At 35.1% G+C, this 15,172-nt stretch overlaps 1 protein-coding gene across 1 annotated transcript; it reads right to left on the reverse strand.

Annotated features, from left to right (window-relative positions):
• Positions 1-436: 436 nt before the first annotated feature.
• LOC119770133 lies at positions 437-13,638 on the reverse strand. The gene is made up of 3 exons (XM_038264484.1): positions 13,299-13,638; positions 6,339-7,296; positions 437-748 (listed from the first exon to the last, which is right to left on the reverse strand). The coding sequence occupies exons 2-3, from the start codon at positions 7,257-7,259 to the stop codon at positions 509-511; spliced, it is 1,161 nt and encodes a 386-aa protein (XP_038120412.1). The 5' UTR covers positions 7,260-7,296; positions 13,299-13,638; the 3' UTR covers positions 437-508.
• Between the last annotated feature and the right edge of the window lie 1,534 nt (positions 13,639-15,172).

The raw sequence follows: 15,172 nt of genomic DNA on the forward strand, positions 1-15,172 counted from the left end.
TTAACGATACAAAAGCGAAGCTGTCCGGCGCATGCACACACACACACATTTCGGCTCCGATTAGTTCAATATTGATTCAGTAACGCACTTTTTCGGGGCTAAAATCACAAGAAACTTTTGCAACGCGCCGAAAAGTTTCGATTCGATTTGATTCGTGGAACATTTCCGCACGTACCCACACGCAGACGAGTGCTGCTGGCAACACTTCCTGGAAACATCTCCACGTGTGGCGGGAACTTACACCTGCCAACAAAGCGCGCCACGTGTGGGCAAAAGTTTGGCCTTTGGGCAGTTTCGCCTTGGAACGTGATTGGCGGGAGAAAAACTTGTACGGAATTCAATTTGGCGTGACTTTTTATCCTGATCTGGGCGGGGGATGTCTGTCAGTGAAAGGTTGAGAGGCGTTTCTCGTTGATGATGCTCATTTTGAGAAACATTTTGTGATATACAACATTTACAACACCAAATTTATTTAAAAAAATTGAAAGTATTTCAAATCCAAGTATCACTAAAGCTGCATCCGTTGCTGGCCAAACTCGACGGCCGATCGCCACGGTTCCTCCTGGGACGCTGCGTCGAAGTAGAATGCCGTCCGCTGGTTGCGCTCCCTTATCACTTGGTTCAGGCTGGCGGGGCTGGCCTCTCGCAGACAGTGGAACAGTTCACGAGCACCGGACGCGTTCTGGCAGCTGGCTTCGCCACTATCGCCGAACCCGGCAGCCGCGTAGTCACGGCGGATTTCGTTGACCTACGAGAGGCAGTAGAAATGGGAAGCAGGGTGAGGTCAAGGTGTAATCGGAATTGCATGAGAGACCAAATTAGTCATCGACAATCATGATACAGTTCTATTTAAAAAAAAGTTTAAATTTATATTTAGCATCAAATGATTCAATGTTGATGACTTTCTTGACCTTTTTTAGCAAAAGGATGTCTCAAATATAGCGATTCTACGTCAAATCAGCAAAGTCAACTGAGAATCTTCTTGGCTAAACTTGAGTCAAATTGATTGAATATACATTCCATTTGATCTGAAAAAAAGTTCTCCAATTGGGTCCTAAAATGAAGCTTAGATTGCTGATATTATTGTTTACAGCGATAAAGCTTATTTTTCTGAGTAAAATGACCCTTTGTACGACCACAAAGAGTTTAAAATGGATTTTTAAATCAATTTCGAAAAATTAACCTCGCGGTCCTTCTTGACAGAAAAGCTCCTACTTGACAGCTCGTTCCAAGGGGACCATAGTTGATCCATCGAAAAAATGTTGTCTTGTAAAAAAAAAATTTGCATTAAAATGAAAAAAAGTAATCAGAAATGGTTTTTAATCGTGTTTTTTACCGTTGTACATAAAAATTGACATAGGGCTTTAGTACCCAATTAGGCTTTTTTTCTGTGTGGCCTACTAAGGTGACCTACGCCTTACTAGGGTAGTTCAAAAATGATTTTCACCATTTTTTTCAAAATCCATTTTATTGCAAAATCCATTTTTTTATAAAATTATAACTTCAAGCCGTTTCTACCGATTTGAGCTCTCTTGAACGCAAATGAATAATTTGTATTTGAGTATTAAAGGAAAAATTATTTAAAGTCTGAAAAGCTTATTTCTTAAAATATTTTGTCTATTTTTTTTACATCAATCTCTTCTGTTTTCTTTGAAGTCCAACCTTTCATTTGCGACCAAGAAACCTCAAATCGGTTGAAACTCACATGAAAAACCCAATTTAATATCACCAGAGGTGAAATAGAGCCATTAATTTTTCAGAAACAAAATGATTCCACCCAGTGAGAATTTGACCTAAAGCATCGTATATTTTTAGGCTAAACATCGAATACCATTTTTTTAAACTTCAGAGGTACATTATGGGTCGCAAGGTATTAAAATTTAATTAAGAAAAACATATTGGATTGACATTGTTAGAAAAATATAAAGGGTACTCAGTCTTTAATGTTAGTCTATGATTAACTTAAACAAATATGTATCGCTATTGCACTTTGTCGATCTATTATGAGAAGCCAAAAAGAACACTTTCGCGTAAAACGCGCAAGCGTAAATGTGCTGGCGTTTATGCTTCGACTTGACGACTTGTCGATCTTTCGAGCGAGAACGTGCCGGGACTTTGAATTTGATGTTCAGTATATGATTCTGTATAAAAACTGAAATTTAATAGGAAAAAATAGGGTAAAAATAAGACGAAAAACACTAAAATCGCAATATCTCTGGAGATACATTTTGGAAAAGCTTCAAATTTTGGGCCCAAACAGTTTATGGCGCATGTTTTTGAATGGCTTTTTTGTTTGAAACTGAATTCTTGTAAATTGATAGTGTTATCTGTAAAATAGTCCAAAAAATACCTCTTAAAATGGCTTTGACCACATTTATTGGTCGAAAATTGTGAATCGCAATATAAAATGTTCGTCTCCGACTCCATGGCTACAAATCTGAAATATAAAAATTGTAGGTTTTACGAGCGGTTTTCCAATGTAAAAGAAACATTTTTTTAAGAGCGGATACAGAAATCGCACAGGTATTTCAGAAAAAAGAGCTCTCAAAAATCAGACTTTGAGTTCCGGGTTTCGGGCCAAAATTCAATTGAAAGAGCGCATTTAAACCTTCAATTTAGTAATAGGATTTTTTCTGGGACCTCGCCACTCACGATTTTTTTAGATTTCTGAGAAAAGTGTTTTTCCAAAAGCAAACCTTAAACCGTTCTTTTGTAAGAAAGGCAAAAATGGAACAAAGTTTTTAAATCTGATTTTCTACAATGTTCGAGATTGATTTTTTTTATTTTCTTTTAAAAATCTCATTCAAACGTGTAAAATTGTTTCAAATTTGATTTTAAATCTTTGTCCCTTGGCAATGGTCAAGGATCAAAGAGGAGAAAAAAATCAAAATTTAGGCTCAATTTCTGAATATTAAAGCAAAACATATCACATAAATCTAACACCTTTATTAAATTATTTCCTGAAGTTTTATTTCTTTTACCGATATGTGGTTTCAAACTCAAAAATTTGCTAGATATCTAGTAGTTCCCTATTTGATTGAAAATACAAAAAAAAAAAACGAAAATTGTGGTCCCAAAAATGACCATTTTCGTCGGTATTCGCAAAAACCAAATTAAAAAAAATCATAGCTCCACGCCATACAAACCAATTTAAGTTGTCTTAAGGACAAATGAAAGGAAAAATAGTTTGAGGATTAGAAAAATTCAGTCTAAGGTACACTTGAAAAGATCGTATTGAAAAAAAAAAAAAATATATTAAAATGTCATTTTGACGGTGTCTGGAAATATTTTTATTGGATTCCTCGGAAAAATTTACGTAACATATTCAAAAATGAGAGGAGTTCATAAACAAGATTCCGAATTATGATTATTTGAAAATGAAATCTGAATTTTACACCGCGCCACGCGTTTAAAAAAAACCACTTAACTAAACTTGCTTTAATTTGACAATTAAAGCGACGACCTTCACTTTTAAGAGGACCAACATTTTCGTAATTGAAACCGCTATGTTTTTATTTATAAATGTATAAATTTTATTGCTTAAAAATGATAATTGTGCAAAATTTTATAAACTATTCAAAAAAAATATTTCTATTTTTTTTTTTTCAAATCGTTTAAAACTATGAAATAAGGAAAATTATCCTTTGGCTTTAAAAAAAAGCTTATTTTTATAATTTTAAAATAATTTTTACAACAAAAAAAATTTGTGAGCATTGAATATCAAACCATGGGTTTCCGAGATATCATTAGTTGAAATAAATTTGGTAACACTCGGAAAACCTAATCTCATCGTTTAAAATTCTTTGTGAGGCTGAATCTCAGATATTGATTTCTCGATTTTAAAGTTCCTGAGATTTTTTTTTAAGATTTTCAAACCATTCTAAACATTTATTTTCCAAAAGATGCATGTCAAGAAGTATTATTAAAATGCAAAAAAAAAACGAAAGGAAATTAAAAACGGTACATTTTATGAAATAAATCAGATTTGCCTATTTTTCCGAAAGTCCAAAATTGGTCAGAAAATTTCCTCTCAAGTTACAGAATTTCAAACATTGACGCACCCATTTTTAATGAAAAGCCCTCAAAATAGTATTGCTTCTTTTGACATAGGAAATGTAAAAATCAAAAATTATAAAGAAAAGTCGTTTTGTGAAATCGTTGCAAACACATTTCCAAGGATTTCCAGAAGCGTTTTTTACTTGCCAGTCTGCCAATTAATTACTCAAATTGCTAGTCCAAAATGATTGATTACATAACTTTAAAATTATTTTTCGCTTCAATAAAAACTTATATTAAATTTATTTAAACATTTTTGTATGGCTCTAAACGAAATAATTTATACAAATCTCATTCGACGGCTCTTTAAAAAATAAAACTTATTGAAAATTGAACTCCAAAAACACTCAATATCATGCAAAGGACAGACAGTATTTTTCTGTGCAAAATTTTAAGTTGTGCTTTTTTTTTCATTTTGTACCATTCTGGTCAATGTGCATCCCGATTTTAAATTTTATTGGTTATAATTTTCATTGAAAATGGCAGAATATTTCTCAAAAGTTTCATGTTACGGAAATCGGTTCCGAGTTGAATAATGAGGATTGATTAAATATATGACACTGATAAAAAAAGTTTTTCCCCAAAAAAAATAAAAATCGTTGCAACCAGTCCGATCAACAAAGAAAACAAAAGGTGAAATTAGCTTTAAAAAAAATGCATGCTTAATTTTCCTTCATATTTTCTTATTCCAGGAAATTGAACAATTTCCGGAAAAAGAAGTAAAAATGCCTTAAAGACAGACACAAAAATCAATTCAAGTTACAAGCCAAAGTAGAAACATTTCTGTTTTACTTGAAAATAATTTATTTTAAATTGATTTCAGATTATTGCAACTCAAATGCCATTCCAATTAATTAAGAAGTTTGAAAAAAAGCCACCTGATTTTCGATTTCGAATTTCGATCTGCCCTTTAATTTTTTTCGAAAATTGGTTTGACATTTTTTTTTCTCAAGCATATAAAAAATATGTTCCCAAAAATTCGGATAATGTGAAATGTGACATTTAAGCTGATCTTAATTTCTGCATCTGAATATAAGCCGATTTTAATTTCACTAATTTTGATTTATAACATTGGAATATTTGTCTCATAATTATTAGGTTTTTATTTCAGGAAAATATTAATATTTAAAACGAGATATTACAGTGCTGTAAATTACTGCAAATTGTGAAAAAAAATACTAATTTTTATGCAATTGACTTAACCCTAAAACCCTAATCCTAAAAAATATTCTTGTGGAAAAATCATGTCTACACACCAGGGATGGAATAATCATCATCAAAGAAAATCATTTGATGTTCATCAAGAGAAAAAATCAGAAGGGAGCATGCTCTCCTCTCTCGCGCACGAAAAATCGGTAAAAAGAATAAAAAAAAAATCATCATCTTGATAATTCGGTGGAACATCTTTTTCACTACTTCACTTGCAAGTGTAACGGTACACGTCCAAAATTGACCTGTCACATTTTGTAGATGGGCAATGTGTATAAAAAAAGTCAAAAAAATAATGTTAAGTGGTTCTGAAGGAAACTCACAAAAAAATAACAGCAGATCGATTTTCTGGGAGAATTTCGGGAGCAATTTTTTTCTTGCGTGATATGCCTCCTCCCTCTTTCGCGGATGAAAAAAGTTCGCAAGCGAAATTGATTGTTTTGTGATCATTCCATCCCTGCTACACACATTCCCACAGAGATTTGCTCAGAAAATGATTCTATCGATATCGAAGGTATATCTAGTTGGTGTTTTTAAAAAGATCAATTTTCGAGTGATTTTCTAAGCTTTCCTCAGTGAGGAAGGCATAAAATACGGTTATAATAGATTATAAATAAAAATTAAAAAGTTTCGTTGAACACGTAGAATTTTAATGAATATTAAATTACTTGAATTAACAATTAATTGCTTTTAATTACGGTAATAAACATTAATTACTAAGTAATTATGAATTGCTGAATAAACAGCCTAAAATGAATGTAATTATTACTTGCCAGTCTGAGGCCTTGTTGGAAACCCTTGCAAATTTTAATTTTTTCCTTCTCTTGTTAAATCTTTTGTTAGAATATCCAATAACATCAAAATGAATTATAGTGTAAACATAGATTTTTAGATAAGGTCCTATAGCCTATTGGACCTTAAAACACTCTAGAAACCAAATACGAAATTGTGAAATGATTATTTACTAATAAAAACCAATTAAATTAAATTGAATTGAAATTGTAGAGAACCACTTAACTGTAACTTTCACCCGTAAATAACTCAAAACATTGATACACATCAAATCCACTCACGTTAACGTCCCCTTCCTCCGTAATCCAGCGGAACCCTCGTAGCACACAATCCACCAGCGCCGACGCCGGACAAGCCTCGTCCTCGCTCCAGCTGCCTCCGTACCGCTTCTCACAGTACGCCACGAACGTCTCCCCGATCTGTTTCACCTTATCGCCCAACTTCCCATACGTTTCCACCAAATCCCGGTGATCTCCGTGGAACATTCGCAGAATCGTCTCCGTGTGCGTCGTGTAGAAGGTCGCGTACTTGTTGAACACGGCCTCGCAGGTCGCCTCCTCGAGCGATCCCGCGAGCATCGGTTCCGCGTTCGTGCGCAGCTTGTCCAACTCACCGTTGACGTCCCCCCGACCGTACGACTCTGCCTGCAGCACGAACCGTTCCGGCCGGAATCGGCGCTCGCGCACGTCAAACAGTCGCAGCTCTTCACTGACGCACTTGACGTAGCACTGGCTCTCGGTGGACGCATCCGGCTGCCAGCGGACCCACCGGATCTTCTGCTCTACGCTGGCCGTCGAGTCGTTCAGGCAGCGCACGTACGCGTACATCGTCTGTTCCGGGTTTCGGGCGGTCCAGGGGGATGGATCCGCTGACACTGGTGGTGTGGAGGGTTCCTCCGGACAACCGGGAACCGCTGCGGGCCAGACCAGGACGATCTGTAGCGCCAACGTCGCGAGCACTGCGGTCACTTTCGTGTTCATCGCTACCAACCAGGAAGACAGCTCAATTGCAACTAAGTGTCCGGAGCCGGTCAAAGTGTTAAATTCATCAACGGCGCGCGGTCCGGATGGGGGGCAGTCGTTATACATAGTCGAAGTGATTGTAGCCATTATATTTGTGCCGGTGATACGGCGGGTCTTATCAAGCAGCGACTGTGTGGTGAATGATTGTGGCTGGTCGGAACTGCGGGATTCTGGATGCATGTTTGTAAACAAAGTGTCTTGCGCTACGGTTATTGGGCTGAAGAAAGTAGAGTAAACGGATGCAAGGCAGAAAAGTAAGATTTGATTTTGTTTGCATGGGTTGTGATTTGAGTTTCTTTGAGGCAAGATTCTGGAAGATCCGCAAATGAATAAATTAGTCTACCGTAAAGTAGCCCTTTTAATCAACATCAAAAACGCTGAAATATCTCAAGAAATTACTGGTACAAATAATCGGTACCGTCCACCCACATTCTTTCCAGGACAGAATTCCCAGGAATGTTGCAAAACTGTTGAATATTTAGTAATCGATTGGATTTTTCAAACATTATAAATTTTATTGTAACATTAAATTACCTTATTTATAAAAATTCATGAAGATACAAGCTTTACCCGACAAACTTCGTCTTGTCTCCTTTTTTGTATTTTGACGTTTTGAGCTTTTTGCTAATTCAGCCTCCTGTGATCAAAATTTGATTTTACGTAACTTTATCCATACAATTTGCCGATGCTCCGGAATCGATTCCAGAGTGGCCAAAGTGTCAAGCGTAAGAACCTTCCTTGGACTTATACGAACCCAACGCAACCTCATCCGACGTTCCGTGTTCAATTGATTCGCGTTCGAACAAAACCATTGAAATTTTATGACACATTCCGCCGTGACGTTGCAACGCTTTGACTTTTCTTTTTTCAGTATTTCGGCTGTAACTCAAAAAATACTTAAAAAAGGTATATATGTTATTACAGATTCGGAAAGGGCATTAAATTTCCTATAAGAAGCAGTGTTGAAACATTATTTTAGGCAAATATTCTATTTTTGAGAGGGGAATATGTAGCGTGACGTTGCAACGCGTGACTTTTTCTCAATCCTGACCCAATTTATGTTTTGCCATTAACTCTGCTCTGTTAAACGGCAAATTTTGAGTTCTTCTTCCATTTTTAATATAAAATTGACTAACAAATCGAATGCAATCATTAGTTTTTCGAAAAAATCAAACCTCGATTTTTAAAGACCACTTACATTTCGTGACGTTGCAACGCTCTGTTTTTGAAAACAGGGTTTTTTCGTTGCGTTGCAACGTCACGAAATTTTAGTTTCAAAATAAATCATAGTTTTTGTTAGTTTGAACAACTTTAGGTTAAGATTTTATTATAAGACATTAATACACAGTACAAGGACATGTGAATTGACTGGCCCGCTCATGTAAGACCCCCTCCCCCCTCCCCCTATACCGCTTTCACAGTAGCAGTACGATTTACGCAGTTTTCCAATGCGTTTCAAAGTAAAAATAAATATTTGTATTATTCCATTATCACGAAGGACCCCCCCCCCCTCTCCCCTTCACTATCCATGTAAAGGGACGTCCATGCATTACGTAACGGGGTAATACCAAGGGGGGGGGGTCCAAGATTTATACAAAAAAAATTATCGGAAATGTATTACCAGGGGGTGGAGGGGTCTAAAAATATAAATGTTTTGTTACGTAATGCAAGAACGCTCCCTTAATATTTTAATGGTTTTGAGCAATTTACAAAACACGTGGAAGTTTTAGAAGGGAGGAAAGGAGCTTCAAGTTTTCAGGATGGCTGAAATTTATGAATAAAGTGCCCATATCGTTTGTTGATGGCCCCTTAGGAGTGATCTGCAAACAACGTAACTTATTTTGTTGACTTTTGTGCTTTTTAAATAAAATTTGAGGAAATAATAAAACTGTTTACCTGCGCAACATAACATATTTAATTGCGAACAACTAAACGATGCATACAACTAATTTAGGGAACGGTTCGTTCAACAACAAAGTGACAAAAGTTTGTAAAAAAAACAATCGAATCACGTGATTTTTATTGTTTAGTGAATTTTATTGTAATTTGGCCTAGGTAAGGGTGTGGGATAAAAAAATCGTTGCGTTGTATGAGAATGAACCCTCACGTAAATCAGTTTATCATAAAGGGGCCATTCAGTTACCACGTGATTACTTTTAAGAAAGTTTTAGAATTTTTACCCCTGGTCTATCGGTCTATTTTGATTTGTTCAACAAGTTTCATAAAATATAAAATATGTTTTTAGAAAAATGTTTTAATACGATGATTTTATCACGAATTGATGCATAACTTAACCAACTTGTACAAAATTATATTCAAATGATCAATTAATGAAAACCATGATTTTTGAAGCTTCAAGTAGTCTAGAATCGAGGAAAAATATCCAAATAGCTCATACACGCTTTTCAAAAATTCATCCCAAGGTGTACATTGCCGGAGAATGTGTCTTAAATATTTCTCAGCCTATTTTTATTATCGGCCTATCAGCACTTTGATCATGAATTACAGCTTTCATAAAGTGTTTTTGACTGTTCCAAAGAAATAAATAGCTCAAATAAAAGTGAGCGAGCAACTCTCGATTGTTGATACATCTGAGAATTGGTCGAACGGCTTAAAGTGATTAAAATGGGTATATTTCCCCTATATAGAAGTACTTTAAAAATTTTGAAAATATTTAATTTTTTGTTTTTAATTTCGAAAAGATATAGTCATATTAAAGTGTATTATTTTTAAATTATTTTTTAATCAGGACAAATAAAACGATTAAAAACAACTGTTGAAGCTGTTGAGCAATTTTCTCAGATTTTGGTCATTTGATTTTTTTTTTCTTTTTTTAATTCAAGAGAAACTTTTTTGGTGCCTTTGTAAGCCCAAAGAAGCCGTTTTGCATAATTAGTTGGTCAATATAATTTTCCTTACAAATTTGGCAGCTGTCCATACAAAAATGATGTGGGATAATTCAATAATCTGTATCTTTTGCAGGAATTTTTTGATCGATTTGATATCTTCGGCAATGTTGAAGGTATTGATAAAGACTACACTGAAAAAATGATATACGGTAAAACAAATTTGATGATTTTTAATTTAACTTTTTGTCACTTAAACTTGATTTATAAAAAAAAACACAATTTTTATTTTTTTTTTAATTTTTTTAAGGGACATCAAATGCAAAAAAAATCTTTGACCGAGTTATGATTTTTTTTAATCAATACTGATTTTTTTTTTCAAAAAATCGAAATACTGGTCGCAAAACAAATTTAACTTCATTTTTAGATCTAATTTCTTATTTGCAATCAAAAAGTACCGTTTTCAAGTTAATGTTAATGTAACTTTTTAAAAACAGTCGCAGTTTTATTTTGTTAAACCTGAAAGCTGAAAAGCTGAGAAAATTCTCTATATTTTGCTTTTTTGAACTTTGTTGATACGACCTTCAGTTGCTGAGATATTACCATGCAAAGATGAAAAAACAGGAAAATTAATGTTTTCTAAGTCTCACCCCAAACAACTCACCATTTTTTTTTTTTGGTTCGATTTTTAATGTTGAAAAATATGAAACATTTGTGACATTTTCCGATCTCTTCGAAAATAATATTTTTTTTTCAATCAAGACTAACCTTTCAAAAGGGCTAAACATTCAATGTCACACCCTTTCGACTTGGGTACTAACTTTAAAAAAAAAGTTAAAATGGCTTTAACTTTAAAACGGTGCACTTTATCAAAATTTCATTCAAGTTCTTTTTGATTTAAAATCAATTTTCATCGAAAAATGAGGTCAAAAATATTTTTGCGACCAATTCTTCAATTTTTTGAAAAAAAAACGATTGATTCAAAAAGTCATCACTCGGTCAAAGATTTTTTGCACAACCTGGAAATTTCTGAAAAGTTGGCATTTGTTATCCCCTCAAACATTAAAAAAATCATTTTTTTTGCAAATTATGTTAAAGTGACAAAATGTGAAATAAAAATAACCAAAAAATGTTTAACCGTTTCTCATTTTTTTCGATATAGTCCTCATCCATACTTACAATTTTGCCGAAGACACCAAATCGATCAAAAAATTCCTTCAAAAGATACAGATTTTCAAATTTTCATGTATCATTTTTGTATGAACAGCTGCCAAATTTGTATGGAAAATCATAGGGACAAACTAAAGATGCAAAATGGCTTCTTTGGGCATACCGAAGGCACCATAACAGTTTCAGCCGGATTAAAAATCCCAAAAAAAAAATCGAATGACTAAAATCTCATTGAATTGTTCATTAACAATAACAAAAAATCTATGGTCTATCCGTTTTTATCTAAGTTTATGTGTAATTGTAATTGGCCTGTCTCAAAAATAAAAACTTGTTAAAAAAATTAATTTGTATTGGGCCATGCATAAACAACGTGTGTTTAACATTATGAGCGTTCAACCAGCCCAAGTCGGCCGTTGACATTTTTGTTTACTTCATTGCATAGTCCGTGGTTTGCAGCCAGAACAAGAACTTCGAGAAACAGCCGCAGGTGGGTATGTTTCGCATCACCAAAATGATAAAGAACTATTTATCAACCTTTTGATGTTAAATATGTATCAAAAAATTTTGATTATTTTTTATAGTCCAAATTTGTTTAAGTGAAAATTTTCTTATCCAGTGTTAAAAATTATTATATTTGATACCAGCCCGAGCAGGGTTAAATAAAACAGCCCAAACTGTGCCCTTCCCGGGCAGACACTAATTCAAAAAATTCATGCCATTTCAATAAAAAAATACTGTAAAAATAACAGAAAATGTTATGAAAATTCATTTTTGAATAAGAGTTTAATAGCAGTTTATGTTATCAAAGCAAAATTGGTTATGGTTTGATATTGGTTGAAAATCAAAACATCTTGGTCATGGAAAAATAATTCCTACTGATATTAGGTTGATAGGATAAATTGATAAAAAAAAATTAAAAATAATAACAGAGATTTGTTCGAAAAATAGCTAAAACTGATATAAGTCTATTATGATAATAACAGTTCTTAACAAAAAATTCAGAACGACGAATAACAAATCTTGTTATAAATAACACAAAATGTTATTGACCAAGTATTTTCAAATATCAAAAAATGTTTTTCACAAGTAATTTCCGTTTGCTTGGGTTGTTTGCCCAGTTATAGATGGAAAAATAACATTATTCGAAATTTGTATTATCAACTTTGAACTGACGGAGGGACGGTACGACCCTTTTTCTTTTTTGTAATTCGAAAAAGGCATGCTACGTTATTCTGAAATGCATTTTTCTGCGTTGATAATCATATTCAGCATGTTTGGGTCAGTTTGAAAATATTTGGAATTTATAAAAAATACTGCAAACTATTTTTTCCGGCAAAAAAAAAATCGAATTTTGAAAGATATGTTGGAAATTAAGATTGCACAACAAATTAAATTTCTAAAATTTAAAATTAGAGGTGTGTATTTCATTTGAAATCACTTTTTCATTCAAATGTTATAACAGTATACCAGTATTTTTTACCTTTTTATATTTGCCCTCCTGAGTCAAGGGACATACATTCCAAAAAATATTTGTAACGACCTAATTAAAGATAGCCAACACATTCGAACCAATAACGGATTCAATAATCCCATTCTGGCTGCAAATCTGTAAAAACAAAACTAATCACACCACCTGGCCAACAAGTCGTGCCAAAGCTGCCATTTACGAGAAATCGTTCTTGGAAAAAAACATTTATTATTGCAGCACCCCTGTGTCACCCATATCGGACACACACACACACACACACACACTCTTCAGCTGGCATCACAGTTGGGCTCAAATGAGCTATTATTATTTGCACCTGCTGCAATAACTTGCCCTATATCGGCACTTCCCAGTGCTAGTCACACTGCTGACCCTTCCCGATCCAGGCCATGTTTTTCTTTCCCCAGGAATCACATCTCAGAACATCGTCGTCGTCGACCGGGGCTTGACTTGTTGAAAGGATCCGAGACGACTGTGACAAGAAAAGCACAAACTGTTATGAATTGGTGCCCCAACGTGATGCAATTTCTGCAACTGACTGCTTCTAATCCCAACCCTGGCTCTCCTCGAGGGAACGATAAGATCAACTTTATGGGATAAAAGGGAGAGCTTTGTTGTCCTGTCGGATTATGAGGGATGCATTGATGAATTGCTTCGAGGACTGTTTGCACATAATTTCTTGTCAGCAGATTTAGAGAGCTACGTTTGTCTTCTTACTGTTTTCGATGATTGAACGTTGATTTATTCTGGAAAAAAAATCTGTTCGTTTTCCCTGTGTCTTTTTCAGAGAGATTCCCCAAAAATCTCCACCACTGCTCAGCCAGCTGGAATGCATTCCCCGAAATGTCCCGACACGATACATTCCTCCAGTAGAATTTTCTCGCCTTTCTGCATGATTGATTTTAATATTTGATCACACTTCCATTTGCACCAAACACTTCCTGGGAGGGGAGGTGGAAAATACTTTTCCTTGCCCCAACGAACCAAAATCCGTGGAAAAACTCGTCGGAAACGATGGCTCTTTGTTGGCTGCTGGGGACGCTGCTGACTTGAAACTCCGCACTTGAAGCGGAATCCACTGACTGGCTCCCGTCAGCGTTGCCCCGCACAGAGTTGCCTCTTTTAATTAAATATTGAGACATCAGCGGGATCACCACCGAAGCGTGCGAAATTCAATTTAACTCAACCCGACTCGGGCTGCAACTTTGCTTTCTATTCGTTGCCGTTGGCCGACAATGTGCTCTCGGTGTTGCCAGAAGAGAAGCTTTCGCCAGCAATTGTTGGTTGCACTGATTCAATCAGTGCCCGTTACAAAGTACTGGGATGCACGTGCTCGAGAAAACAGACAGTAATGGATGAGAACAATTTGAGCTGGCAAGTGTTTGGTGGAATGAAAACATTAAATTAATGATTCTGTCCAATGCTCAAACATTAAAAAAAATAACAAAACTAAAAAATTCCAGCCAACCTTTTTTTTGCGCCACCCGTTAATCCGCTTCCAGATTTTCCGATAAACATTACAGCCAGCCAGCCTTCGCCGACTTTTCCGCCCGCCGTACAAAATCTCCGGCAAATTGCTCGCGGCCAGTAACCACCATCCCAGGCCAGTTGTCACCGCGGGCTTAATCGTGCGTTACGGCAGCTTCGCGAAGCTTTTGCCTCCCCATCTTTTTTCCCGCAGTCACACAATTGACCCAAATTTCGGTGGAAAACTGGTGAACGGAATCGTTTTCAGTCGCAAAAAAAAAGAAGCGAAAGTTACTTTGTCATCAACCCACTTTTCATTCGGGTCTATTTTGGGGCCGGATGTTCAGTTTTTCACACACTTTTCCTCTGTGTACGAGTTTGCACATTATCTGGGCCTGGGAATTAAACAATAGGATTCGAAAATGGGTTACATTTAATACACTTTTTTCTGTGGAATAAAATTATTACTTTTTGGGTAATTCTCCGCCAACTCACACAGCAGTTGCCCCGACCCCTTTTCGATTTTCGTGAAACTTTTTTCCTAAGGGGTTTTTTGTCATAATGTTCGTTTTTTGATACCTTGTGACGGAGGGGCGGTATGACCCCTTCCATTTTTAAACATGCGAAAAAAGAGGTGTTATTTAATAATTTTCAGCCTGAAACGGTGATGAGATAGAAATTTGGTGCCAAAGGGACTTTTATGTAAAATTAGACGCCCGATTTAATGGCGCACTCAGAATTTCGAAAAAAATGAATTTTTCATCGAAAAAAACATTTAAAGTGATTTAAAAACCCTCCCATTTCCCGTAACTTGACTTTAAAATTTTTTTGAACATGTCATTTTATGGAAAATTAAATGTTCTTTTCAGAACATTTTTTTTTTTATTTTAAAGTTTCGTATTTATTCTAACTTTGCAGGATTATTTTTAAGAGTGTTATAATGCTCTACAAAGTTGTAGATTAGACAATAACAAAAATTTGAAACATAAACATTAACAGTCGAGTAACGGAAAATGGGAGAGTTTTCAAAACTTTTTTAGTGTTTATTTTAAAGGAAAAATACGTTTATTTCGGTATTCTGAGTACGTTATCAAATCGGGCGTCTAATTTCACATAAAAGTCCC

The sequence above is a fragment of the Culex quinquefasciatus genome, chromosome 3, assembly GCF_015732765.1.
Source record: "Culex quinquefasciatus strain JHB chromosome 3, VPISU_Cqui_1.0_pri_paternal, whole genome shotgun sequence".
Taxonomy (NCBI): Eukaryota; Metazoa; Arthropoda; class Insecta; order Diptera; family Culicidae; genus Culex; species Culex quinquefasciatus.

Coding starts and splice junctions, on each gene's coding strand:
- LOC119770133 (XM_038264484.1), bottom strand. CDS start 7,259: ATGCATCCAGAATCCCGCAGTTCCGACCAGCCACAATCATTCACCACA. Junction 749..6,338: donor CGGAGGAAGGGGACGTTAAC/GTGAGTGGATTT, acceptor TGCCTCTCGTAG/GTCAACGAAATCCGCCGTGA.